Consider the following 26,340-nt stretch of genomic DNA (forward strand, 5'->3'; position numbering starts at 1 on the left):
GATTTTTCATTAAACTTTGTAGATCCTTCATGAAATGATGGAAGAAATTGACTATGATCATGATGGCACTGTTTCTCTAGAAGAGTGGATACAAGGAGGAATGACAACAATCCCGCTCTTGGTCCTTCTTGGGTTAGAGAATGTAAGTATTAACTTAAAAGCATCAAGTTTCTGCTTGCATGTCAGCTGTGGCCCTCAGTTAGTTTCTCTGTGGCCTCTGTAAAGAATGGCTTTTTATTACTATGGCTGAACGACATGCAAGGAACGGAAGTGTGTCTTTGAAGTTAGAGGAACATTAGTATGTTTGAAGCAGCACCAGATGAGCCAGCTCTGGAGCTGGAAGCTGTAGAAAGTTGATTAATTTGTCCTGTTAACAGCATATTGTTAATTCCTAGATGCGGCAGTATCTGCTAAGAACATTTTACTGCCCATCCACATGTTACAGCTGGCTTGGAACATTGCCTAGGCTTCTCAGCATGGTGCTGTGTTTTGTGGCCTAACCATACTGATTCACAGAACAATCTAGGTTGGAAGAAACTTCTGGAGGTCATATGGTCCAGCCTTTTTTAAAGGCAGGGCCATAGACTGAGTTATACAGGGCCCTGATAAACCCTGTCCTGAATAATTCCTTTGAGGTGGATTCCATCAATTCTGCAGGCAACCTCTCCTAGTGTTAATTGTTCTCAAGGGAAAGAGCTTTTTTTCTTACGTGCAGATGGAATTTCTTCTGTGGCAATTACTGCCTGTTGGCTCTTGTCCCGTCATGTATACATCCCTGTGAAGATAGTTCTTCTCTGTAATTAGCTTAATAAACTGTACTAAGTAGCAATATCAAAGAGAACACTTACACCAAAGTATAGTGTTATGAAAGAAGAGCTTACGTTCTGTACATTTACAGCTTCACATTAAAGATAAGACAGATGTAATTATGCCAGTTAAAGACAGCTGTTTTAACACTGGCATGTTGCCAGTGCCACCTGCTGTCCTGTATTTGAGCTAATTTTCAGCATATGTATCGTAGTGTATCTCTCAAATGCTTTTCTGTTGAGAGAAAACGTTTTTATGTTTGGGGTTTTTTTTGGTGTGGGGTTTTTTTTTCCCCTGAAGTGTTTTTTAGATATTTAGATGAAATAATAAATATTATTTATTTTCCCCCATATGCTGCTATGGCCTGACCTAAACCTAGACTGCTGTAGTTGCTCTGTGATATTTTATTTGCCCAAAGAATGGTCAGACTGAGACCTTGCATAGGGAAATATGCAACAAAACAGTGCATTTAGCAGAAGATGCAACATCTGTAATCAAATTAGCAGCTAGGATAACTTTCAGTATATTTGGGTCACTGTAAGTACTAATTCCACAATTCTGTATGTGTGACTGAGTAACAAAAATGTTAAATTACTTCCCTGTCATCAAACAACAGATCTTTTTCAGGCTGAATACCAATATTTCCACAGAATTACTGTAAACAAAGGGCAATAAATGCTCTCAAGAAATCAGTATAGCAGATAACTGGTAGTCATTTTCAGTACAGATTTTTCTTTTGTGACATGTGACATGACATCCACACTACATGACAGCTAGTGTGGATGTTCTGGGAGTATCTTTCAATGTCTACACTTCTTTCTTTCTAAATGTAAAGCTCCTTAAATTCCATGATAAATTAATGAAGATCCTTCTGTAGAGGTTTATTTTCATATTAAAGCAAAAGCTATTAGAAAGCAGCCATGTAAATGTATGTTAACAGACATTTTATCCCTTTGATTATTTTTACTAGTTATTAGATAATTTATCTTGCTACGCATAGCATTATGGCGGAAATAATAAAAATATTTAAACAGTGATCAAAATTCTGTAGCCTGCTATCGGCATGCGTCAGTGTTTCTGTCATCAAGATATTCCCAGTACTATATGTGTTGAAGAGACATAAATGTACAGTTGTGAAAAAAATATTATAATGGTATGCACAATGCATTTTTGATCAATAAACATAGTTTTATTAGTTGGAAGCTAGAGTAAAATGAGTGGGGTAGCTTTTAATTTTTTTAAAAAAATATTTTACTGTACTGTGAGTGAAGTTTATTACCTACAGAACTATAGAAGCTGAATTGCTAGTCATTTGGTTATGATTTACTAGGAAATGATGCCATCCTCTAAAAGGGCTCCCATTTTTTCTTTTCATGTTTATAAGTGCTCTTGATTTCTTAAGCCATTCACGTAACAAGCAGAGAAACCCCAGATTTTTAAATTTTCTATCAAAAGTTACTACTACTCCACAGTTCTAAATGATCAAATGTAAGTGTATTTTAGGACATGAAAATATAAATCAAGAAAGTTAAAACTCTCATACCTGTCCATAATTATTTTGTATAAATTGATAGCATGATTTTGAAGTTTTTACAGCATCTAATGTGTTACCTGAGCTCTTCATTCCACTCTATCATTCCCATTAGTGAAAAGCTGTTATTTCTTTTTTCATGCTGCAGTTAGATTTTGCAAATGCAGCTTCCCAGGACTCTCCCTTTTGGCCGTCTGTCTCTCCTTTTAGTTAAGATAATGAAAACTAAAAGAAGTGTCTTTTGGACTCAGTAATCAAATAATAAAGCGCTGATATCTTAGTTTTCCACAGGCTGATTAATATGTAAAAATAAAAGGCATAACTTACTGGCTTATGCTGCTTAGACATGTCCAAGTAGTCTTCACTTGTTGAAAATAAGCAAACCCCCCCACCCCCACCCCACCCCCAAAACAGCCAAAAAATTATCTCCCATTCTTTTAACTTTAGGCAACTATGGTTTGGCTCTATGCTGATCTCAGGCAATGATGAAATTTTAAATTACAAAGATAATTTCAGAGCTTGTCCAGTGTGTTAGTAACAAATAATTGTCAATATAGTTTATTAAAAAAAGAAAAAAAAATATACCAGTCAAGTCTTTAATTTGTTTTGCATTGGGGTCCATTAACTTACTGTAATAGACTTAATTCTTACACAGGGTTTGCACAAACAGTACAAGATTCTCAGCTGGTGTAGTTTGTTATACTAGTATCAGTGAAGCTATGATAATTTATTTGTGCTGAAGATTTGTCATAGTACCTTCAGAATTCAGCTATGTTGTTTGTACTTAATCTTTAGTTTCCTTTAAGAGCTATATAAAAAGGTTAGCCATCATGTAAAAGGTTTAGATTTCATTTAAAGCCTTTCAAGCAGTTTTTATTGCATAGAGTGTTAGGAGCTTTAGTTACAATAATTGAAAAAAATCAAAGAAGCATTTAAGTGAAATGTGGAACTATATTATACAAAATAAAAGAATAAACAAGTTAGTTGTAAACAATGGGGTTGAGATAGCCCAGTCTTTCACAGGTTTGAGGTCAGAGGCTTCATCAGTAATCCCCTTGTAAGAGACAGGAGTATTAAGTTGTTAATATAAATATTGGCCAGCCAGCTGCTGCCAAGTTAAAAGACATAACAAGGAAATCTGCTTGATTTTCCTTTTAATCTCTCTCTGCCCCCCCTCCCTCTTTTCCTAGACTTTCACGAAACTTCTAGTGCCCACTCTAACTTAGCAGAGATTACTCAATTAATTTAAAAGTTGCTGGAGCAGTTTAGAGTCATGGAGATAAAGGGATAAAAAGCATTAAGTCTCATTTCTCTAGGAAATCAACCTAAATATCCAGTTTATTTTATTTTATCTGGTTTTATGCTTTCTATTTCTTCCTAAAACTTGAGTTTAGAATTGCTGTGAAGGTAGAACTTTGAAATACCAAGAGTTTTATCTCTGGGAATGTTCCAGGATGCGAAAAATGTATTCTTATTTTGGCACTTTATAAGGCAATTGCTGTCCTAAAAAAACAATTTCAGTACAAGGTAAAGGATTTAAATGAGAACTTAATTGGCTCTTATTCTATAGGGGTTCTGAGGTCTAGTTGTGCCAGTTTTATGAAAGTTGTTCCAAGAAATTCTCTCATGAAAAGTGAGAATTTAAGGAACTAAAAAAAAAAATAAATTAAGTAACTATAGAGGAAATTGTTATAAACAACAATTTATAACAATTGTGGTAAACAGTAATAAATGTTTGAGGTGGATTTTTTTGCTGTGTCACACTTCAGTTTGCAGTATTCACAGGCCTTGTCCTCAGCAACTTTCCAAATATATTTTTGCTTCTTAAAGCCATTGTTTCCCATCCAAACACAGATTGGACAGAGATGTCCCTGCGTTACTGCTTCTGGTTGATAAATATACTTTTGGGAAGTGGCCTATTGCATACTAGCACCCTTAGGCTATTTATTCTGCTCTTCCACCATAGAAACCTTCAAAGTGTCTGACCTTTTTATTTCATTCTGCATTAAGTAGATCAGCATTGTCAGTGAATTTCCGGAGTTACCCTATTGACTCCCCTGGCATTGCTTAAAATGCCCTTTGTAATCTGAGCACAAAAAGCTGCTTAATGACAGTTTGCTTCTCCAACTCTGCTCTTTGTAGGAATTCCTTACTTGTACAGTATTATTCCACTCTGTTCTGATAAAATCACTTGATTTCTCTTCTAAAGTATTTGCATGACAGATATTTTGATCTCACTTGTCTTGTGTAATGGATCATTACTACCGCCTCTGCCAGTGGTTGTACAAAAAGTAGGTATAAACTGCAAGTTCACAAATGCTGGCTTTTAAAGAAATCCTGGTTTAGGAGGGAGTGGACAGTATTTTGTTCCCTCTCCTCTGGCCACTAGATGTCACGGTTGCACTGTATGTCACTGCTCCTGTATGAGGGCTGAAAAGCTGCCCTAAGGTGACAGAGAAAGTGAACAACAGAAAATGCTCCCTAACAGTTGCCGATAATCTGAAACCAAACCACTATGCCTTTCTTTTAAGCCGCCAGTTGTATTTTTCAACCCATTTCACTCTTCAAATTGACGTAAATCTCAGTGGGACAAACACATTTGTGTTGATGTGTGAGTGTGCTTTAACTAAATCTGAAGGAAATACTCTTACAATTTTATTTTGGATCTTCAAGCAGCAAATATTATGCTATTGCACTATCATGCTATTCCATGGGATGGAATACTTGAGTGTGAATCCACACTTGGCGAGTACTGCTTCTTGTGTTGTATATCCCATTATTGTTGGCTGGCTTTGAGCTCTGACTAGTCAAAAGTGGATCCAAACTGGGGACTGCAAACATTTGCAAGTCTTGCGTGGGCTCTGTTGCACCGTGAGGAGTCCTTCTCAGGCTGAAGTCTGAAATGACTGTTTAGTACCTAGGCAGTTTCATAGAGCTGTATTTCTTTCATTGTGAGGCATAAGAATGATCTGGCGTTTTTTGATATTTTTGTAAGACCTGTCTGAAGTCTGGCAGGTGGATTTTCTAAAAGGCTGAAGCGCTGGTGAGCCATATGCTATTTCCATATGTACAGAGGGCGAAACCAAGCCCCTGCTAGAAGAAGCTGTAGCTTACCCACTTTGTGCAAGCTCCTTACCAGCTGGGAAGCAGGCTCACCCCCCGGGAGAACGGAGCTGTTTCACCAGGGTCGCTTCGCGGCGTTGCCAGCAGAGGGGGCGATGTCAACGCTTGGTGAGGCTGCACGGCGCGAGCCGCCACCAGCGGGCACCTCTTTTTTGACAATGCTGTCAACTTTTAGGCTTTGCTAGCTCCCTCTTCTTTGCAGGAGGTTTGCAAATGGCTTTCCTTACTACAGTTCTGCTTTTCCTTTTGCCTGTAGGTTGGTGGAAACCCAGGAGAAGTCATGAGTAACTCTAACCTCATCTTTGTTTAGGGTGTAAAATAAGTGGTATTTCATTCAGTTATACAAATGACCATTATTTAAAATGTAATTTCTGAAGCATTCCAGTCTGTGCAGATCACAAGTGACTACCAGTTTAGGGACTGTGGCTAATTATGAAGCTTTTTATAACAAATTAAATTTCCCCTCCTGTGTTCCATTCCATGCTACCATTTTCTTGTGTGCATGTTAATGGATTTCTGGATGATCAGGATAGTACGCTGGTGAGTGTGTGGATGAAGGCTGGAGAAATGATTTTTATTTTTTCCTTCCCTCCCCTTTCTCCAGCACGTGCGTGCACACACACACACGCATATCTAAATATCTCAGAAGCGAGGAGCCTTCTTGAATAGCATGTCTCCTGAAGGAGGTTAGTCCCTCTCTCGTTGAACCAGAAGAGACTTAGAACCCCGTCTCTCCAAACCAAATTAAACAAAACCTTACATGATTTCTTTGCTGAGAGTCACTGAGGAATATGGATCTTAATTTCTGTTAATGGGAGGGGCTATGTGGTTTAATGAACACTTTTCTCATCTTCCCACTGACTGAATGCCCAAAGATCAGTCATAAAAAAATATTCAAGTCATGTAAATATTCTTAAAATAAATGTAAACAAAATAACAGTAAGCAGTGATAGAATAACTTAGCAGACTTGCTAACATCCTTCTCCCTTGGTTGCTTGTTACTGACTCTTCTCATAGAAAACACTGAGTGTGCTGGCATTTCAGACACTGCAGCTATTGTAAGAGGGGATACTTGCTAGAATGAAAGTTTATCAGTGATTTTATTTCCTTTTTTAAGTCTCAGAATCTTGAGTTTTGTGCCTGAAACCTTTAAGGTCTCTTGGTTACCTTTATTTACAAATACCTAAAAAAGCTGAAGTAAGTTAATATTAAACCAGATTAGGGATGTGTAGCTAAATTCTGTGACTGCATAAAATTTTCCACTGATTCTGAGGCTGGTTCTTTTGTGGTTGACTTGCTTTTCTAAGGTCAGGTCCATTTGGCAATCAAATCTGTGGTAGAAGTGTCAGGACCATAAGTTAAGAGAATCGTTGTTAACAAAATAAATGTTACGGTTGTCATTATGTGCTAAAGTCTGCATATGGCATACGGAGGCTTCGTTTTCAGTGATGTATAATGAAGTGAGGAAGAGATTGTTACTGTACCTGCCCTGCTTTGAGATCTTCTTAATGACTATTTGTTTTTAAACTCTTTCTCAGGATATGGAAGCAAAATGAGTGAATGTCAGTAAATGCACTGATGTGTCAGAATTGTCGATTTTATTCATACTTAAAGACTTGCATTGAGGGGGCTTTGTTTCACATTATGTCTTTTTTTTTTTTTTCTTGGCAATGTTTTAAAAAGTTATGTGCATGCATAATCATATGCAGCACTTTATTGCTTATTTTTGGCAGTGCACAAGAGCAAAAATTTAATTTGCTGTTTTCCAAAAGTGCATTGTGTTTATGTAATGGATTTGCATCAGTTGCAGTCTGTAACACAGTTAAGTGTTTTAATTGGCAGAACACCCACATCAAGACTTGTTTGTTTTTCTGATAAGGAAATGCCAGCTAACTTAGTCCATATGTTCTGTTCAAATAAGACGCAACGTATTCACATGTAATGGCCATTCTTTAAAAATGAAATTAAAACAAAAAAGTAACACAAACCTAACGTGGAAGAGGGGCAAGTTTATGCATAATTATGAAATTTTGTTAATTTTCAGAAATAGCAAATAGTTTGCTGAGGAAAACTGCTTAGCTTGCATTTTAGGTGCTTGTGGTTTATGACTGCGTTTGCTGATGGCCTGAGTCATGTTAAAATGAATGTGTACGTTGTTTACTGTTTTTTCTCAGAAGGATTTACATGGTCTTTATTGTCTAGTAATTGTGTACTTTCAGAAGGCTTGAGACTCACATATTATCTTGTAGTTTAACAATACCTTAAAAATTTGTGGAGAGTGGTAGTAAGGTGGAAAGAAAAATAGTTACTGAGCTCTCTTTAATGAAATCCATCCTCTTCAGCTGCCAGTCATGAAGGAGCTTGACAGGCTTCTAGTGCTCCACAGCTGCAGAAGCTATTTCTGCTTCTTCAGGGAAAACTGGAAAACTTCCACATTATTCTCCAGCCCAAGAACCCCACATTAGGCATCTGCTCTGCTCTTTCTGCAGAAAGGGGACCTTGACATTGCCCAGCTGTCAGAGATGGCATTTGAACTCCCGCTGATAATATCGGGGGAACTCCACTTAGGCTCTGATCCTGATATCTCAATAGAGAAAAATATTCCAGCTGACTTCTGTTCCTTTTGTTTTAGGTAATTTGTAGGAATTATTCAAATTTCTGTTCTGGCTAGGTCCTGGCTTTGAACCAAACATTCTTAAATTCTTGGAGTGCTGATTTTCCTTCAGGATACCTCCTCCCCGCCCCCCCCCCCCCCCCCCCCCCCCCCCCCCCCAGGATGAAGAAGTCTTCATTTTCTCTGATTGTCATTGATGGCTAACTCTTAGACTACAACAATACTGATTTTTCAGGACATAACTCATGACGTATATGCTTATACAGGATAAAACTGAATTTTTATTAAAAATTATGTCCACTGTCTTACATTGACTTTCCTTATCAGTGAAAACCATAACATTGTTGAACATATAATCAGGAATATTGTACATACATGGTGACAGGTAGTATCAGTAGTTGATAAAAGAAATCAGAAACTGAATGAGAACCAGTCAATGATATGGCTTCTGAGAAACCAAGATTGATGTAGCTTCTTTTAGCTATGTGACAATTTCTTCTTGGTATTGAAATGACCAAGAATACTGTAGTGTTTCAGTGATACACAATAAAGAATCAGACTACTGCAGCCCATTTCCAGATGATAGACATTAACTGCCTTTGTTCCATTGGAGGTTGTATTTAGTAAAAAACAAAATTTAAGAAAATCGAGTTCTATTACATTAGCTTAATCTATTTTTTTAAAATAAAAACCTCTGATGATTGCAAAAAGGAAAAATTCTGATGGCCACGCTTGCAAAGAAACCTGGAATTTATAGAATTAATTTAAAATCTGTACCAAGTGCACATAAGTTTAAAACCCTTCTATTAACAGTGAGGTCTCAGAATTATCCCATTAGAAGGAAGAGGAGAATCATGCAACTAAAAACCTATTTTCATAAACGTAAATTATTTGTTAGTATTTTACTTGTATGTGTAAGTTATATTGGGCCCCTGAGTTGTATGTGCCGATTGGTTGATCAGTCTATTTATGCAAGATTTGAGTAAGTGCTGCAGCTATCTGAAACGCGTGGGCTTAAATGTAAGGAATTCAATTTTTAGAGAAGAGGTCCAGGATATAAATCTCACCCTTAAATATTTGCTTTTGGATAAACTCTCAGCAGTAGATTAACATAAATTAAACCTGACAATAGTTATTGTGGTGTGGTTGGATTTCCCACTTCACATATGTTGATACGTGATTCTAAGGATAAAGCTGTACTTTAAAGAAATACTTTTTGTTTGTTTTGGGGAGTTTTGCCTTCAAACCTGCAGCATCCTTACTTTTACAATTACTCTAGAGCAAATTTTAGTTAGCTTTAATACTAGTTGTAATCTAATATCAACCTAGTTTTATTGCTAGCACTGTGTTGCAGAGGTGACAGTAGCCTGGTGTTTTTTCCCCGAGTTGTTTTTGAAATACATGGATGTCCATGAGCTTCTGAAAAATTTTTTATTATATGTTTGCCTGTGTATTTAGACTGATTATACTGTGATCTGGTGCAGAGTATTAAATGAAGTAACAGCTTGTCTTTTATGTTCTTGAGTCAGTCTCAAATTTTTATTGGCACTTATATATTTCATTGTTTATTTTATTAAGTGAAATCTGTTTCTTTTATGTCCTGTGCAGAATGTGAAAGATGATGGGCAGCATGTATGGAGACTGAAACACTTTAACAAGCCTGCCTACTGTAATCTTTGTTTGAACATGCTAATCGGAGTAGGCAAGCAAGGTCTCTGCTGTTCTTGTGAGTATAAGCATTTCAGTATCCATTTGCATACAGGTCTATTTCTAGAAATGTTACGCTTGCTGCATAACAAAGAACTAGTAGCTTCCCAGTGCAAAACCGTTGCTAGCACAATGGTGACTCCCCCTCTGTCTTTTATGCTTGAATGCTCAAGGTTCCATTTCTAATTTTTCATCTAATTTTTCAGGATATTGGGCTTTCAGAACTGTCGTTTGGGGGAGTTTTCTGTATTATAACAGCTCTCAGTGTTAGCTCCCTTTAGAGTCTGCCTCTTTTTTTTTTCTTTTTTCTTTTTTTTTTCCTTTTTTCTTTTAGCAAGTATCCTGCTTAAGTTTCAACCTTATATTTTTGTTATTCTTCTTTTGATTTTATTAATAATTATTCATATTCTTTAACAGATATCAACTTAACTAGCCTCTAAGTCCCATGTTGGTTTATTCACATTTTGCACAGATTACTACTTTTGTTAATCATGAATGTCAAAATCCCAGTTTCTCCAAAATCAAGTTCTGCTTGATTTCTAAAGTTTTGTATGCTTACTTGGTTTGTAATCATAAATCTCAGACTTGCCATCCTTTCACATATTGACTGATTATAGCATTTAAGGTAAATGAACACAAGATAGAGTAGTTTTATTGTGTTCATCTAATGTGATCTGCCTTTAGACTACTAGATGCAGTCACTACAGTTCAATTCCTGAGTTATATCTATGTATCTCCTAATCATCTGTGTTTGGCCACCTCATAACCTGTATCTTGAGAAACCAAATCTTGCTGTAAGATACCTTGTCTCTTGTTTCAAGAGATAGATGTTCCATATCTTTCTTTCGTGGTGTGTTCCAATGATTAATCATCTTTTTTTAAGACCTATTTTCTGATTTGAATATGTCTGGTAGACTGTTCCAATGATTGGTTCGTGTTATGCCCTGCTCCATTAGATTAATGAGATCTTTAGTACCCACTATATTCTTCTCATGATGGTATCAAGTCACCTTTCATTGTTCTTTTTGATAAATTAATCAGTTTCTTAGTGTAACTTACTTTCTCCGTTTTGGTATGAAAGATAGCTCATCAGAGCTGATCAGGACCTTTCTGCCTGTACATTTCTATTGATGTAACTTGAGAGTCATCTGAATGAATAAGGGGTTTAGAACTGACCATTTCTCTCTCCTCTGTGGGCTACAGATTCTTTCAAACATAATTCAGATGTAAATCCTCCATCTATGCATTTTCTCGTCATATAATTTCATTCATAATACTATGGAATGAAGATAAATACTTTTATTAAAATTGAAACTAATAGAAATTGCATAACTGCAGATTACTAAATGCTGATGAAAGTAACTGGAATATGTATATTAAATGCTGAATTGACTATTAGATCTTGAAACTTGCTTTCTTTAATATTCCTTTATGTAAACTGATGTAAACAATCCTTGTGATGAAATATAAAGACCCATACATGTTTGAAAGAGAAAATTCTATTCAGCAAATAATGTAGATCAGCTTCTTCAGTAGTTATCAGAAATGTTATATAAACTGCCCCCAAAAGGACCATCCTTACAAAAGCTGTAATTTCCTCTGCTATAATGTACCTTCTAAAATTTTTTTACTGTGCTTCACATTTATTTGATGAGAACAATGGTCCCAGAGTATCTGAAGAACATCCACATGCTCCTTTCCATTACTGCATGCAGCAAGATTTCCTTATCTCACTAAGCTTCTTCTCCAATGTATTTTCAGAGCATTGCTATAGATTTCATTATTTGCATTTTAGATTGTGTGGGAGGAAAAAAAAAAAAATGGAACTGCAGGGGGCCTCACCATCCCTCCGTGGTCCAATCAACAATGTTGCTCCCTGCAGTTTGTCTGATTAATGGCTGCGCCTCCCACTGGGTTTGTGTAATAGGTGCAAGCAAGGTGTTTAGAAGTACTTTGTGCTTAATTGCTCTCGAGGTCAAAAGCGTGAGACTTATGCCATGCAGGGAGAAATTCATTCTCAGTTTTTAATAGTTGACTCTATTGAATGCAGGTATAATCTGTAGCATTATTTCCTCATCTGGGCACAGTTGTATAGTTGAAGTCAGGAGAGCTTTGCATTGTACCCTGACATTTTTATGTTTTCCAAAATGCAGCTATCCTGATCTTCACAGACCTGGTCAACAACAGTAGTCACATAAAGGTGGTGTGGAGGAGTTAGGAAGAAAAGTTTTTCAGGAGTTGCTGTTTGGGGAAGTAAAAGTTAAAGTTGGGGTGATTTACATAGAATGCATGAAAGCAGTTGCTATCTGAAAATGGGCTAATCAGCCATTTAAGATTTATAAATCAATAGAAGGAACGACATAAATTCATTGGCTTTTATTTTTGTGCTTGCCAGCTGCTCTCATGCTTATAGTTTGTAAAATATAGATTTCTTTCTACTAGCAAATGACACCAAACCATGTGGCAGTCATCAATTTGCCTTTAATATTTTTGTCATTTGGGAATTATTGTGAGAAAATGTAGTGAGCTCTGATTTAATTAGGCATTTCCTGTTATGCAATGATAGTGCATTCTTGGATTTCTCACTTGCATAATATTTCCTGTTCTAATTGGCCTTTTGTATTCCATGGAAAAAGCAGTCTAGTTTGAGTTTTCATTGACTGATTGAATTGATTATGTAGGGATGGCATACTGGTAACATTACTTGTTTCATAAAAATGTAGTTAGAAACACCGTTGCCTCCACATCTATTAATGTGTTCCTTTTTTCAGTTTGCAAGTATACAGTCCATGAACGCTGTGTCTCAAGAGCTCCCGCATCTTGCATCAAAACATATGTGAAGTCCAAAAAGAATACTGATGTAAGTTGGAGGTAGCATTGTCTTTGCCATGGACCTGTTAATTTAGTAACAATATGTATATCCACTCTTCTCTTTTACAGGTAATGCACCATTTCTGGGTAGAAGGAAATTGTCCAACAAAGTGTGATAAGTGTCACAAAACTATAAAGTGTTACCAAGGCTTGACTGGACTTCACTGTGTTTGGTGTCAGATCACAGTGAGTATACTGTAGTAAAACCTCAGCGCAGGTTACAGAGACAAAAATCTGCATATCTTTTTTTATAGCCTCGTAATTCAAAAGTTATCGCTCAGTTTTATCATCAGGAATGGATAATGTGTGTTTTAAGAAGCAGTATATGCAGAATATTCATAGGAGTCCTTAATTCTTGCAAGCAAATAGGCTTAAAGATGTACTCTGCTTCAAGACAGTATACAGATGGAAATAATATATGTCACTCTAAAGAGCAGAATTCCCAATCTACATTATAGAAAGATTCTAAAAGAATTCATAGCACTAGGGAAAGTCAAGGTCACTGTGACACTAGGGCAAAATCCTAATGTGTGGTATACTGACAGGCAAATGAAACTGAGGACATCTGATAGGATACAGTGATTTCAAGTGTCTGGGAATAATAGCAGGGATATCTTGATAATATACTAATCTGTACAGCAAGTCTAATATATACAACTTTTGTACACTCCTTATTCAGCAGGAACCAATAACTGAAACTAATGACATTCAAGGAACACTGCCCTTATAAGTGAAATCTTCATGCTAGAAGGAGCAAGGCCAATATTTCTGTTCTTAGCCAGGGCAGGATTTAAATCTAAATGGGGAGAGATTCAGCCTTCTTCTAAGGTTTTTGCTTTTTTGCTGATATCATTATTATTGTTATTGTAATGGAACAGCAGTTGTTTGTTCAGTGTTTTAAATAATAATATGAGACTGAGGCATTGGTGAATGTTTGTTTTCAACATACATGTTTGGATGTTTTATGACATATTTTCTTAACATAAGAATGCAAAATATGAAACATCATAAAAGACAATAGATCCAGCCTACTTTCAGTGATAAGCTGTTATGATTACTTAAAACCCAGTATTTTAGAAGAAAGCAAATACGTAGTCCAGATTGCTGTCAAAATTTGGATAATATATGTAGAGAGTGAAACACTCAATCCAATTTTATTTCATGCAGATAATTAAATTGAAGGCAATGGCTATCTGTGTTTAGATGGGTAACTAAGAGTGTTCTGCTCTAGTTTGCATCTGTATAACATGTATTTCATTCAAGAAATACATGTTACATAAGGGTCCTTCTTAAAGTCCAAAGTTGCAAATTCTGTAGCTCCTCAGAAAAAATATTTTCCCATTATTTCATGTGAATCTGGACCAGGTTTGCAAAAGCCTTTTTCTTGAAGGTACGCATCAAGATTTAGAGGATTTCCATAAGAACTGATATTTACTGAGGAAGTACTGAGAAATTATTTATCATTGAAATCCCTGTGAAGGAAGAGGCTGAATTCTCTTGAAAATAGCTTAGGTTCTTGTGTGCATATAAAATGTTTAAATATATATCAACATTCCAATTAAGAATGAACCTGATTTTTTTGACTGCCAAAATTAAAAATGTTGGCTCTGAGGTTTACAATTTTGTAATTGTATTTCCACCAGTAACTGAAAGATTTTTATTTTCTGTAAAACTTTAATGTTGGATTTTTAAAATAACTTTCTTAATCTTTTTACCTAACTTTTATGGCTTCAGGTATAAATTAGACACATAAGTGAAACAAGATTATTTTTTAAGTTTTTAAAATACTGCAAATTTCTTGTTGTTCAATCTCCTAATCACTCGTCTTGCAATTCTGTGTGTTCTATGTATTCTATCGCAGTGACATCCTTTGCTAATAGTAATAACTTTATTACTGGTAAAAGTGTTTTAAATTTCTAACAGATGCATGATTTTTGAAGGAATACTCTAAAAGTTGCGTAATTATCATCACATCCTTCGTACATTTTCAGTTCCTTGTACAACAACACGCTTAGGGCTTGTTGATGACACATTTTTGTAATGTAAGAGGATGTTAGTTATTACACAACTAATTCTGAGCCTCTTTCATGCATTTTAAGTATCTCTTCTTCTTACAACTGAATAGGGTCATTTCTAGTGTCAAATAACTGAATCTAATCTCAAAATGTAGGTATGTTTTTCACTAAGGAGGCTTGTTACACTGAGTTCTTAGCCAAGCCCATGATTCCCTCTTCCATATACTCTATAGTTCTCTATCACAGTCTTGTAAATGTTTTTTTCTCTTGTTTTCCCTAAAGCAAATATGGTTTTTCCTACTTTGCAGGGATCTGGTTGTGAGGGAGGTAATATTCTATGGGAGCTAGGTTTGGGGTAAGGGAATTTTGGGGAAATGTATTCAAAAATCTGCTAATTTTTTTTTTTTTTAGAAGATGTGTATTATTTTATTGTGTTATTTTCATTAAAGCTACATATCTTCTACCATTTCTGTTGTCTGCTATGCACTAATTCTGTTGTCAAAGATCAGAAGAGACTAATAAGAAGATTAAGCTATTTTTTTCATAGATAAGTTTGCATGTCACCGAGTAGCAAAGCTGCTAATTACCACTGAATGTGTGAAGATACTTTTATTTGATGTAACATGGCCTGGTGTGCATTAATTATGGTACAAGTAGCCTTACCACTGAGGCAGAGAATTAGCATGACAAATGATTTAGATTACAGGACTGCCAAAATACCCTCACAATAAGGCTTTAATACTCTGAGTAAATCGAAACTCATTAGACTTTTATTTTCTGTTGCTAAGTAACTGCCTGAAAAGGTAACTTTGCAGTATAAATGAATAAGGACGAGGCTAATATTAGGTGCCATTCAGTTCAAAATTCAGAAATGTTATGTCAACATTAACTGTACAAGATAACTTTATGAAGACCGTATTACCGGTAAAGCTTATATATATCAGCAGCTGGTACAATTTTATTGTAATAGAGTTCATACTGACATAGTTAAATCATCTAAGGGAAAATGAATCAGTCTTTCGAAAAATGTGATTTACAGATGCAGACACTGAACTACAGATTTTATAACAGCTATTGAACCTGTTGAACTAACGCTGTGTGCTGCCTATTATACTAGTTAAATCACTTGTTAAATAGGGTTTTTACTTCCAAATTTCTGATGTTTATTATCCTGAATATTTTTCTTTTATGCAAATATACATATCTTATAAAAAAAAAAAGTATTCATCTTTATGGGAAATGCACGTTACCTGAAGAACTTAATGCACAGTTTATTGAATCAGTGCAGAAATAGGATCATATAGGTTGGAAAAGAAACTTTAAGATCATCAAATCCAAAATAATAAACTTTCATGGAATTTTAAAATATGAAGTTTTATTTTATTGTGGCTACCTTTAATAGCATTGTGAAGTATACTAATTAAATGTGAATGTTTTGCATGGTCCAGGCACGCTACTATGCCTTTGTACTGTGTGGCTGGATATATATATTTGTTGAAAAATTCTGTTTGGAGACATTTAAATTGACTTAAATCCTAAAATATGAACAAGAGCTCTTGATTGCTAATGCAAAATATTTCAACAAATATAACATTATTTGTTGGCATTTTATGTTGATGTTATATACACATTTTTCCCTTCCACATTTTTAACAGTACCAAAGTAAGCCAATGCTTTTTCAGTCAGCAGACCTGAGGATATTCTTTTGTCTTTTCAGAGAAGAATTCTTCTCATTCCTTTCAGGAAAAGTGGATGAATGCTAAGAATAAAGTAGAAAAAGGAGAGTAATTCAGGTTCTTCAGCAGTCAATGGGAGCCAGAGCACTGTTCTTTGCTTCAATATAAATTCATTGGTTGTTGTCAATCCTAAGAGGCTTTACACTGCAGTGTGTTTAATTTTCCTTCTAGTACTCCACTAATAATTAGATTAATTAAACTCACCCCATTCTAGGATGCCCATTTTCTTAGACTGTATTAATAAAATGTCTAAGTTGAATCTTCATGTTCTGTCTTCCTGTAGTTGCATAACAAATGTGCTTCACATCTAAAACCTGAATGTGACTGTGGACCGTTGAAGGACCATATTTTACCACCCACATCAATCTGCCCAGTAGTATTGGTGAGTTACCCGTATGTTTATTTAAGATGTAATCCTCTGTCATAGGTAATGGCTGAAACAATGCTGGGACTAATTGCTAGAGTATTTGTTAAATTCACGGAGCTGTGTGAAACTTAAACACAATGGGCGATCCTGGCTGATGAGTTTATAAGCATGTGTGCTTTATCCTCTGCATATTGCAGTTTGCTTCATGTAAGAATGAACTTTCTGTAGGGCATATTATAACTGAAGCTGACTCAGGTTTTATCACTTACTCAGACTGTACTTACCAGAAACTGTATAGGCAGAACACTTCTACATTTTACATCTTTTATAGATCCAGCTTCCCAGAATAATGAAGTTATTCTTATGGACAGTTTTTGCTTGGGATGCATATTGTATATCTGCAATGCTGAGGTCTCTGATCTAAGCCGGAGGTTACCTAGAATGATGACACTGGTCTTGCAGTAAGCTATGCATCAACATTATGGTATATTTTATTCTGCAGTCATGGACAGTAAATTTCTCTGTCCACAAAAACAATAACTCAATTCAATGAAAATAAAAATGCATGCTATGTGTAGGTTGTATAGAAGAGCTGATCAGTTTATCATGAAAAAAGAGCTTTGGAATTAACTTACGTATTCATATATTAAATTGGATGTTTTATGCTGGGTAAAGGCATAGCAGCATCATTCATAAAAGAACAGACATGTGGTCCTCTTACTTTAAATATATTTCAAAATAAGAGTAAGAACTGCTTGAACTTAAGAGTAATGATTTATTGCAGGGAGGAAACCCAAGAAAATGTACCTTCTAATCTTAAACATGTTTCTGGTATGTTTCTGATCATTAAGAATAATATTCATGCCTATTGTAAATTACTTGTTTTCTGATTAATCCTTTTGGGTGTTTGTTTACAAATCTGCTAAGGGATGGATGCTAGACTTTGGCCATCTACTTGAGTAAACTGGGACTATTCCATTGCTGTCAATGAAGGTAAAGCAATGGAAAGCTGGCTTTAATATTTATGAATTATTATTTTAGTATTTTTGAAAAGTCATAGGAGTAGTTTTGTAGTTTTTCTGTCATAGTATTTTGATATTACCTGGACAAATTCTCAATAATAATGGTAAAATATTATTTTAAGTTTGTTGGATAATTACTTGCTCAAGTACATTATTTAATTTTCAGGATTTTAGGTGATACTTTAAAAGTTAACATGTAGAAATTCTGATTTTGTTTCTATACTGTTTCCATTTTATTGTTATTTATTGTTTTCTATTCTTAAAAACTGAATAAAGCCTCAGCATGAAATTTCATCTTCAATTATATTTGTGTAACTCCATTTTCTTTTCAGGAGAGGAAGAGGGGTAGAGGAATTAAGTTTTTCAGTTCCACAATTGGAATTTAGTTAAGTTATTTAGAGGATATGTAAAACCACTCTAGGGTCAAATCGCCCTTGGATAGACTTGTTTTATCTCAAATTTTGAAGGCATAAGCAGAAGTAAATATGTTTTCCTGTATCAGAATAATGTTTCAATGTTATATACTAATAATGTAAAATGTATTTCAGCACAATGTATATTGTTAGGAATGGAAAATATACTTTCCTGTGATTTAATGCGATCTTTATGATTTTGTACTATATTTGTTCATCTAGTAGTTTTTTCCAAAAATGCATTAAAATCCTGAGTATACCTATGTTAAAAAAAAAGCATCGGTGACATAGCTAACAGGAGTTGCTCCTAGAAATGGTTGATTACAGGTACATAATATTTGGGTTAGCAATTTTTTAATTAGTTTATCTCATTTCCTGTTATGGGGATTCCTTTTGACAAACACAATACTTCAGCATATGTGGAACAATCACTCTCAATAATGACACCAAAACCAGTAAATATAACCATGTCAAAATTGTCTAAAGATAATAGTAAGTGTTATATTCTATTAATAGAATGATGTGTTCAGACATATCAAATCTGATATACCTAACAGTGGAAGGGTCTTTCACCTAGGACGCACATTTAGCTTCGATGATCAGCTAAGCAATAATATCTTGCAATGCCACACGTATATGGAAGGTAAAAAAAAGCAGATAATCACAGTGCTTTCATTACCAGCTTTATCCTTGAATATTTTGAGGTATCAGAGAAGAACATTTCTCCTTCTTCCATAGAATAAGTTATAGGAGTTGTGGGAAAACAGCAAGTTCAAAAATCTTGTATCTTTGGTCTCCCAAAAGTTTTGTCCCTCCCTTCTATCTGTAACTTTGGAAATCCAGACTTCTTCCAGAAAATTGTCAGAGTTCATCTTAGACCAAGATGCCACCTTGTAATTTTTCCTTCAAGAGTACAGGTTAAAACCCTTCTCATCTTTTCTTTTTGTTGAACTAAAGGCATTCATATTTTTACCTTTCTGATTCAGCATGTCTCATTTCTTCACTTCTTGTGAAGTCCAGCCTTTATTCTTTCTGCAGAGATAAAGAGATTTTTTTCATAACTTGCATTTCACGGTAGCATGTATTATATACAAGAGCTACCAAACCAGTATCTTAGTTGTCATTTGTTCTTCAGGTCTGTATCCTTTGAGTTTTTCCATTTACTAGGTATCCATTGATGTCCAAAATCACTACTGCAACTGTGACGAATAAATTAAAAATACCTACCCTTCCTGACTGTAATATCACAAAGGGTGACATTTCTCTTCCCACTAAACGTAGCAACCTCAGCTCAGGTGACTGTTCTAAATTACTCATTTAGGGTCTCTTTAGACATGAGCAGTTCCTCTAAATTGGAGCGACTGGCGTGATCCTCTCATAATGTCCCTTCTCTTAATGGCTGGAGAGAGAAACTAAATGCCTGGTCACCTGGAAGTTAGATGTCCGGGATAAATTAGAGGGCTCTCATTTTCAAAACTGCACAAGATGGAACTTGTCAAATGTTATTCCTAAATTTGGTACGCTGCATTCTCAGTTGAAAAAGAAACCATGGCAAAACTCAGGTGGCTGGTACTGTGCATACCATGAAAGAATCAAGTATCTGCCTAGTTTCAATACCTTAGAAAGATTTTTCATATCTTACTGCAATACTTTTAAATGTTTTAATAAAATGTAGTCTGTCGTCTTTAAAACTAGTCCTTTTTACTTTGCTTTTTACCATATATAAGGCTTTTTTTTACAGTGACGTTTTTTGTTCAAGTTAAATGAGTTTGTTATAAACTGTGTGTGCAGATCTCAAGTGATAGTCTTTTAATAGATGTCAGATACACTTTAATGTTACTCTCTTTTATTTCGGTAACGTTTTAATTAATTCATACTGATTGAATAAATGTACATTGAGACTTGTTTCCTAATGAGGGCACATTTAGAGGAAAGGTTTTGCATCATTCTGATATCCTGTGGGTAATTATATTCTAATTATATGGTGGGGGGAAAAAGTCTATAACTCAGTGCTGATATTGTTCATTGGACCCAATTAATTACATGCACATAATGAAAGTTCATGATAAGGTTGACTGGCAGTGAGTTTAAAAATCTTTAACTCAATTGAATCCTAGCCTACCAAGAGTACAGAATTAAATCATAACCAGGTTAAAAACTGGCTATTGGAATGTGATGAGTGAGTAGCGAAGAAAAAAAGATTGGTCTCTTGTCATGATACAGCTTCTCTCCCTTCACCCCTTTGTAAGGCAGAAAGGGAAAAATGCTAACATACTTTTTGGCTTCATTTCATGCCTTCCTTTACTTTGCTCCTTTTATTGATGAATATGTAGGATGTTCTAATTCAGGTTTATGATTGTAGAACAGTAATTAGATTTTTCTATTTCCCACCAAAATAGATATAGCCTTGGGTAATGACAAATCAACCAATAAAAGCCTACTATTTAATAAATATATATTTATTATTCTTTTGATTCTCCTATTGTTTATGTGAGTTATACAATGACCTATTTTTTATTTAATTTCTAACATTGGTTTTGAAAACTATAATTAAAAGTGTTAATTGTGGAATAAAAAGAAAATTCTGGAATAAATTGTAAAACATAAGGTACCATGATTATGGTGTGAGCATTACTATATGACAGTTATCACTGTATCCATAGTAACCAGTTTATTTCAAAGAGGGAGGGTCTGGTATAATATTGAAGAAAAGCACAAGAAAATATAAATTGGATACGTTTCCTTGTATTCAACTTGCAACTTCATTGTTCAGCATTCTGGGACAAATTGGTGCTCATGATAAAAAGTTTGGAACAACTCAACTTTGTTTCTTTTCTCTTATGAATGGATTTGGCTTTTCTTCTGTTTAGCAAAGATGCTTTTAACTTTTTAGGACAAAATCACTTAAGCATAAATTCTGTTTATATAAATATAGAATACATATAGAGAGAGTTTGGTATATATAAAACATATAGATATTTTTTCATATAATAAGGTAAATTTGTTTATATATACTTAATATAAAATGCCATCATAAGTCAAATTTACTTGACCTCTTATTTTAAAACATAAATGGCTATACATTTTGGTGTAGAAAAAGTATCTCATATGGGTTTGGGCTGGTTTAGCATTTTATTACACAAGAACATAGATGTTCAAAAATATTTGCTTTATATCTAGGTCTATTTAGCACATAAAACAATTCACACAGTAGATTATAAATGCTTTAGCTAAGAAATGTGCCTTGTGCAACTGTAGCTTCAAACTTTTGCATGAATATAGCAAGTGTGTTGAGATGCTGGCAAAAAATAAAACAGAATTAAAGTTGAAAATATTGTACAAGAATTTTCTTTGACTTTCAGTATTTAGAGAGACTAGATAGAATAGGTAATGGCTGTTTTATAATGGCAACATAGTTCAATAGATTTTTATTTTTAATGTCTGATAATACGTTCTACTAGGACTTTTCTTGTGAGGTAGTCGGATGTTACATAAGAGAGCATATATATATATATATATATATATATATGTATATATAAAGGGATTTAGCAGTTGCTGGTTGAAGAATGAGCTTTCTTAATCCCTTTTCCAATATTTAATCCTAAAATGATCTTCTGTTTTTATTAGAGTAGAGATCGGTTTTAACTGAGTTGAATCCAACCTCAACATGGAGCACAGAAAGTCAGTGCAGTGTGTAAGCATCTTAGTTATGAGCAACTCAATCCTTTGAAGTTGAGTAGTAACCTTATTCTGAGTTTCTGAACAAAGGTATTACAAAAAACCAGTTATTTGAATCTATATGCTTGTGGAGTGGGGATTTAAATCTGGTTGTTGAATATTAAGTAATGACATAGCAACTGAAACAGATTTAAAAACCAAAACAAAACACTTTTTCTCTTCAGTTGTATATCGTATTGCAGATTCACTTCTCTGAGAATCTAAAACAGACTTGAAATATAATGGTGTGCTTATCTACACTAAGAGCTTTTTCATTTCTTTGAAGTCAGAAGGAAATTAATAATTGCCCTGGAGGAAAATGTATCTTCCTAACTAATTATCTGTTCGGCAAACACAGTTCGATGTTAAAATAATAAGATGCTGATAAACTGAAATGGCAGCCATTCAATCATTTTAAGTTATACCTAGTTGCCTGCCCACAGCTCATCACTACTGTCTGTCCCCAAGTTTATTCCTTACATGATCTCCTGTTGTAGTTTAAGATGTTTTTATTTTCAAAATTCTTCCCAACTACTTTCTATTTCTTGGATAGTGTATATAATTACATGCTATAGACAGAGTTCTTTTTAGGTTACAAATTAATAGTCATGAGCCCTACTGTTGTTGCATGTTGATGCACATATTGAATGGTTGCAAGATGTAAGGCAAGCTACCTTCAGCCAAATAAATGAACTAGGGTCGACATGCTAAATAAAAAATACTTGATTGTGATTTTGATATGTAATCCTTTAAATCTTTATTAAGACATATTAAACAAGCAACACAACATATATATATATATATATATACATGAAGTTACCATGTAGTGATTCTTTGTTCAGAACAGTCTTGGGGTCAGCTATTTTGGAAGGTATTCTTTAATGACATCATCTCCATTCCAGCACTGTCCTTTTCCACTTATTTTGGCTACTGGTAGTACAGGTGACAAAATATCTCCTGATTGATATAATGATTTATTTTTTTTTCCTAGCTGCAAATACTTCTGTCAAGACAGCTTTCAGATAAATTAGAAACCTTGCCTTTCATTTACAGTATGGACATGTGCAGATCACTAGACAGTATTTTTGCTACTGAATTGGTTGCTACGCTTGTCCACAGGGTGACTTTTAGCTTCGGCCCATGGTTGTAGAGCTAGGTATTGTGCTACTGTTCTATGACCTTTCAAGGCAGTGTGATGTTGTGTCCTAATATTGGCTTTTCTTGATTAATATGGACACAAGATTAGAGCTGGAAATATGGAGAAAATTTTGAAAAGTATATTTTCAAAATATTTTAGCACATCTAAATCACAGTTGGATGTGTTGTCTAATAGATATTACAGATAGTTTGCTCCCCAGGGTTTTAGGCTAGTGGTAGTGGGTTTTGCGGTTTTCAGGGTGTCTGAATTTTTGATTCTCTTTGGTTGTTCTATGGAACTGTGTAACCATGGACAGAAATTGCATTGAATGGAATTTTTGTAAGCAGGGTCTTGAATACCGCATAGGTTTACGAAATGACAGCCTAGGAGTAACCATTCTAGTATTTCATTGCATATTAAAGCAGAGATTTTGCATCCCTTGGGTATTCCAGTATCATTAAACAAAATAGCTCCAAAGAACCATCGAGCAACCGTCCTCCAAGTTCCTTAAAAAAAACCCCAAAAAAACAACAAAGCATCAGTTTGGTATTCAAGTCACATATTTAAACTTCCATAGCATTCATCCTGCAAACATTTGAGGATACCTTTACGTGGTATTCCATGCGTTCTATTTGATCTTCTATGACCAAATTCCTCTAATTAATATCTTTTAAGTTTACAGTTCTATAATAAGATATTTTTAATAACTGTTTCGATTTATGCACATTAACACAGAATTTGGTTCTCTCCATATGTATCCCCACCCCCAAGTTGGGTTTTAGGGTATATCCTCATCTGAAGGCATACAGTATAAAAAAATTATTATACAGAATTAATCTCAAGTTTTCAGTAGCTACTTGAGAAACTGTGTAATAGTATTAACCAATCGTATTAAATGTATAAATAAATTGGGTTTTAATTTATAAAATAATTGTTTTAAATAATATCACCTGTGCACAAAATAATCCAGAAAAATAGCGTTGCAGTTGTTGATTAAGAGGCAAGGTGAGAAAAAGTAGGTTTTGCTGCACTGGCACTGGATTCTGTCTCAGCAGTTAAAATGTAAAGGGGTAACTTGTTAGTCATTAGTTGTTATTTATCTGTTCTCTTATAACAGCTATGACGAGAGTATGCTATTTCTAGTTGTTAGGGTTTTATGTAAAGGAAAAGGCTGTACCTCTATACAAGGAGTAGAAATACTTTGTGAGGATGAATGTAGTATAGCTTGTAAATTGTAGTAGAAGAAATCTTTGTAAATTCCTCACTTTTGATGAGAATTCGAAGACTTGGAAGATAAAATAATAAGAATGCTCCCCAGGTACCAAGTTTCTCTTCTTACTATTTGAAAGAATTAAGTCCTCAGGTTTTCTAATATTTTTAGCTGGTGCTAAGATGATCCCACACATACTTCCTGTAACTTAAATTATATCACATGACAGCCAAAACATGGGAGGCGTATGGTTGTGCGAATGTATAAAAAAAGTGCTGTGTACATTTGTTGCGAAATGCAACTGCTGCAAGGTAACATTCCTTGTGAGTGCTCTCTGCGTGCCCCTTGCCATTCCAGCTGTTCAGTGTTGCAGCCTAACATTCTCTTTTTCCAACAGACGCTACCCACTTTAGGAGGTTTACTCCCTGAGGTGCGTAACGGGAGGCATCCATGTACGCACGAGTACTAACGGATCATGATATTGTACATTCTTTTTGCTATAAAGTGCATTTTGGGGCTGAACTGAAAAATATAGACATGATATTCTGTGTTATCATTTGAACTTCCCTGTCTTATTTATCAATATTTTTATCTTATTTGAATGAATAAGGGATAGATAAAATTTGAGTAGTGCTTATCTGATAGTGATCACTCTGGAGCAATACTGAATGGTAAAAGCTCCAGTTAATGGATATTGACTTCAAAGTGGAAGTTCAAGGGGAAAAAGGAAGGCATGAGAGGTGCAAAAATGGATGGAATTTTTTTTTTTTTTTGTGGTAAATGCTATTTTGAAAGGTATGTGCTCTGGCACATACCAAAAAAACAGAAAAGCTTGATTCTTTGAGCCATCAAAATGTACAATAGCTTTTAAAATGCTGTGTTTGGTATCTCTATCAACCTCATGCATGTCTACTAAACAAAATGGTTCACAGATGCATTAATCATTTTGTAATCTTTAATTAACAAGATCATAAATACAGCACAACTGTTGTAAAAAACATTTCTTATCTTGAAAAATAAATTTTTGCATTTCTTTAAAACATTTATTCAATGTCTGTCAAATATTTGTCTTAACATTGCTAGAATTTGTAGGCTATTATCCACAGATGATTTTATTAAACTGTTATTATCTTATTAAAAAATGACACTGTTTAGTTCCTGACACTCTCAGATAGCTTAGTAATATTATTGTTCCTGAAAGAAAGTTATTCAAAGTCATGTACAACTGGATTAGGAAGCCTATTTCATGTATTCTCTTTCATAGATAGAACAAGGTATCTGTGCAAGAATGTTTAAAAGAGATTTTTTTTTTTAATGAAATGGTAAATCTTTTTGTGTTCCATTAATAGGTTTATTCGGTAGAATTAAAATATGCATTATTATATTCTTTCATATAAACTAAGTCAGATCCTCGCTAGTATGACACATATCTAAAAATTATAGGCTATATAAGTCTAGGAAATCTAGAATCTCCTATCAGCTTCTTCAAAAATGTTTCAGAGAGCACTATTAGTACATGTAGTGATGTGTATTGTTCTGTCATGTGCATGTAAGATGGGTGATATGAAATACTTTATTTCTACTTTCTTCAAAAAACATAATGAAAGGAAGCAGACCCTCAATGATAATGAGGTCAGGTATCCATATCTGAATTTTTAAATAAAACTCTTAGACAATCTGTATCATGACTATACTTTTTCTATTATTTCGTTTGAGATGTATGGCCTAATCTTGTGTAATCACTGCTTAGGAGAAGCTGTCTTTGTCTGAGTTAAACAATTGTTTTGCTTATGGGACAGTGTAAACTAGAGAAGGAATGTTGCTAATGCAGTGGTCATAGGGCCATGGCAAGCTGAGGATATTTGCTGTATCATGCTGGAACAAAAAAAAAAAAAATCCAAAACTTTGCTTGAGGTAATTGTTACTGCATTTTGCTCATGAGTGATTGATAACAGCAGGTTTGGGCACTGTGGTAAGCATCCTTTATGTAAAGACAGTTCTCAGCAGTGTATAAATACTTTTCCTCTAAGTAATAGCGTGATATATGCAAGAGATTTTTAGTGCCACAC

The 26,340-nt window shown here is 34.7% G+C and overlaps 1 protein-coding gene across 2 annotated transcripts in view; it reads left to right on the forward strand.

The window, feature by feature from the left end:
* DGKB (diacylglycerol kinase beta) overlaps positions 1-26,340 on the forward strand; it is a 363,521-nt gene that overhangs the window by 102,526 nt on the left and 234,655 nt on the right. For both annotated transcript variants that reach the window (XM_056338458.1, XM_056338459.1), the window contains 5 exons: positions 23-142; positions 9,684-9,801; positions 12,554-12,642; positions 12,723-12,839; positions 16,688-16,786. In XM_056338458.1, coding sequence (XP_056194433.1) covers positions 23-142; positions 9,684-9,801; positions 12,554-12,642; positions 12,723-12,839; positions 16,688-16,786 — 543 coding nt within the window. The remainder of the gene's footprint in view (positions 1-22; positions 143-9,683; positions 9,802-12,553; positions 12,643-12,722; positions 12,840-16,687; positions 16,787-26,340) is intronic.

The sequence above is a fragment of the Falco biarmicus genome, chromosome 4 (genome assembly GCF_023638135.1).
Source record: "Falco biarmicus isolate bFalBia1 chromosome 4, bFalBia1.pri, whole genome shotgun sequence".
Classification (NCBI taxonomy): Eukaryota; Metazoa; Chordata; class Aves; order Falconiformes; family Falconidae; genus Falco; species Falco biarmicus.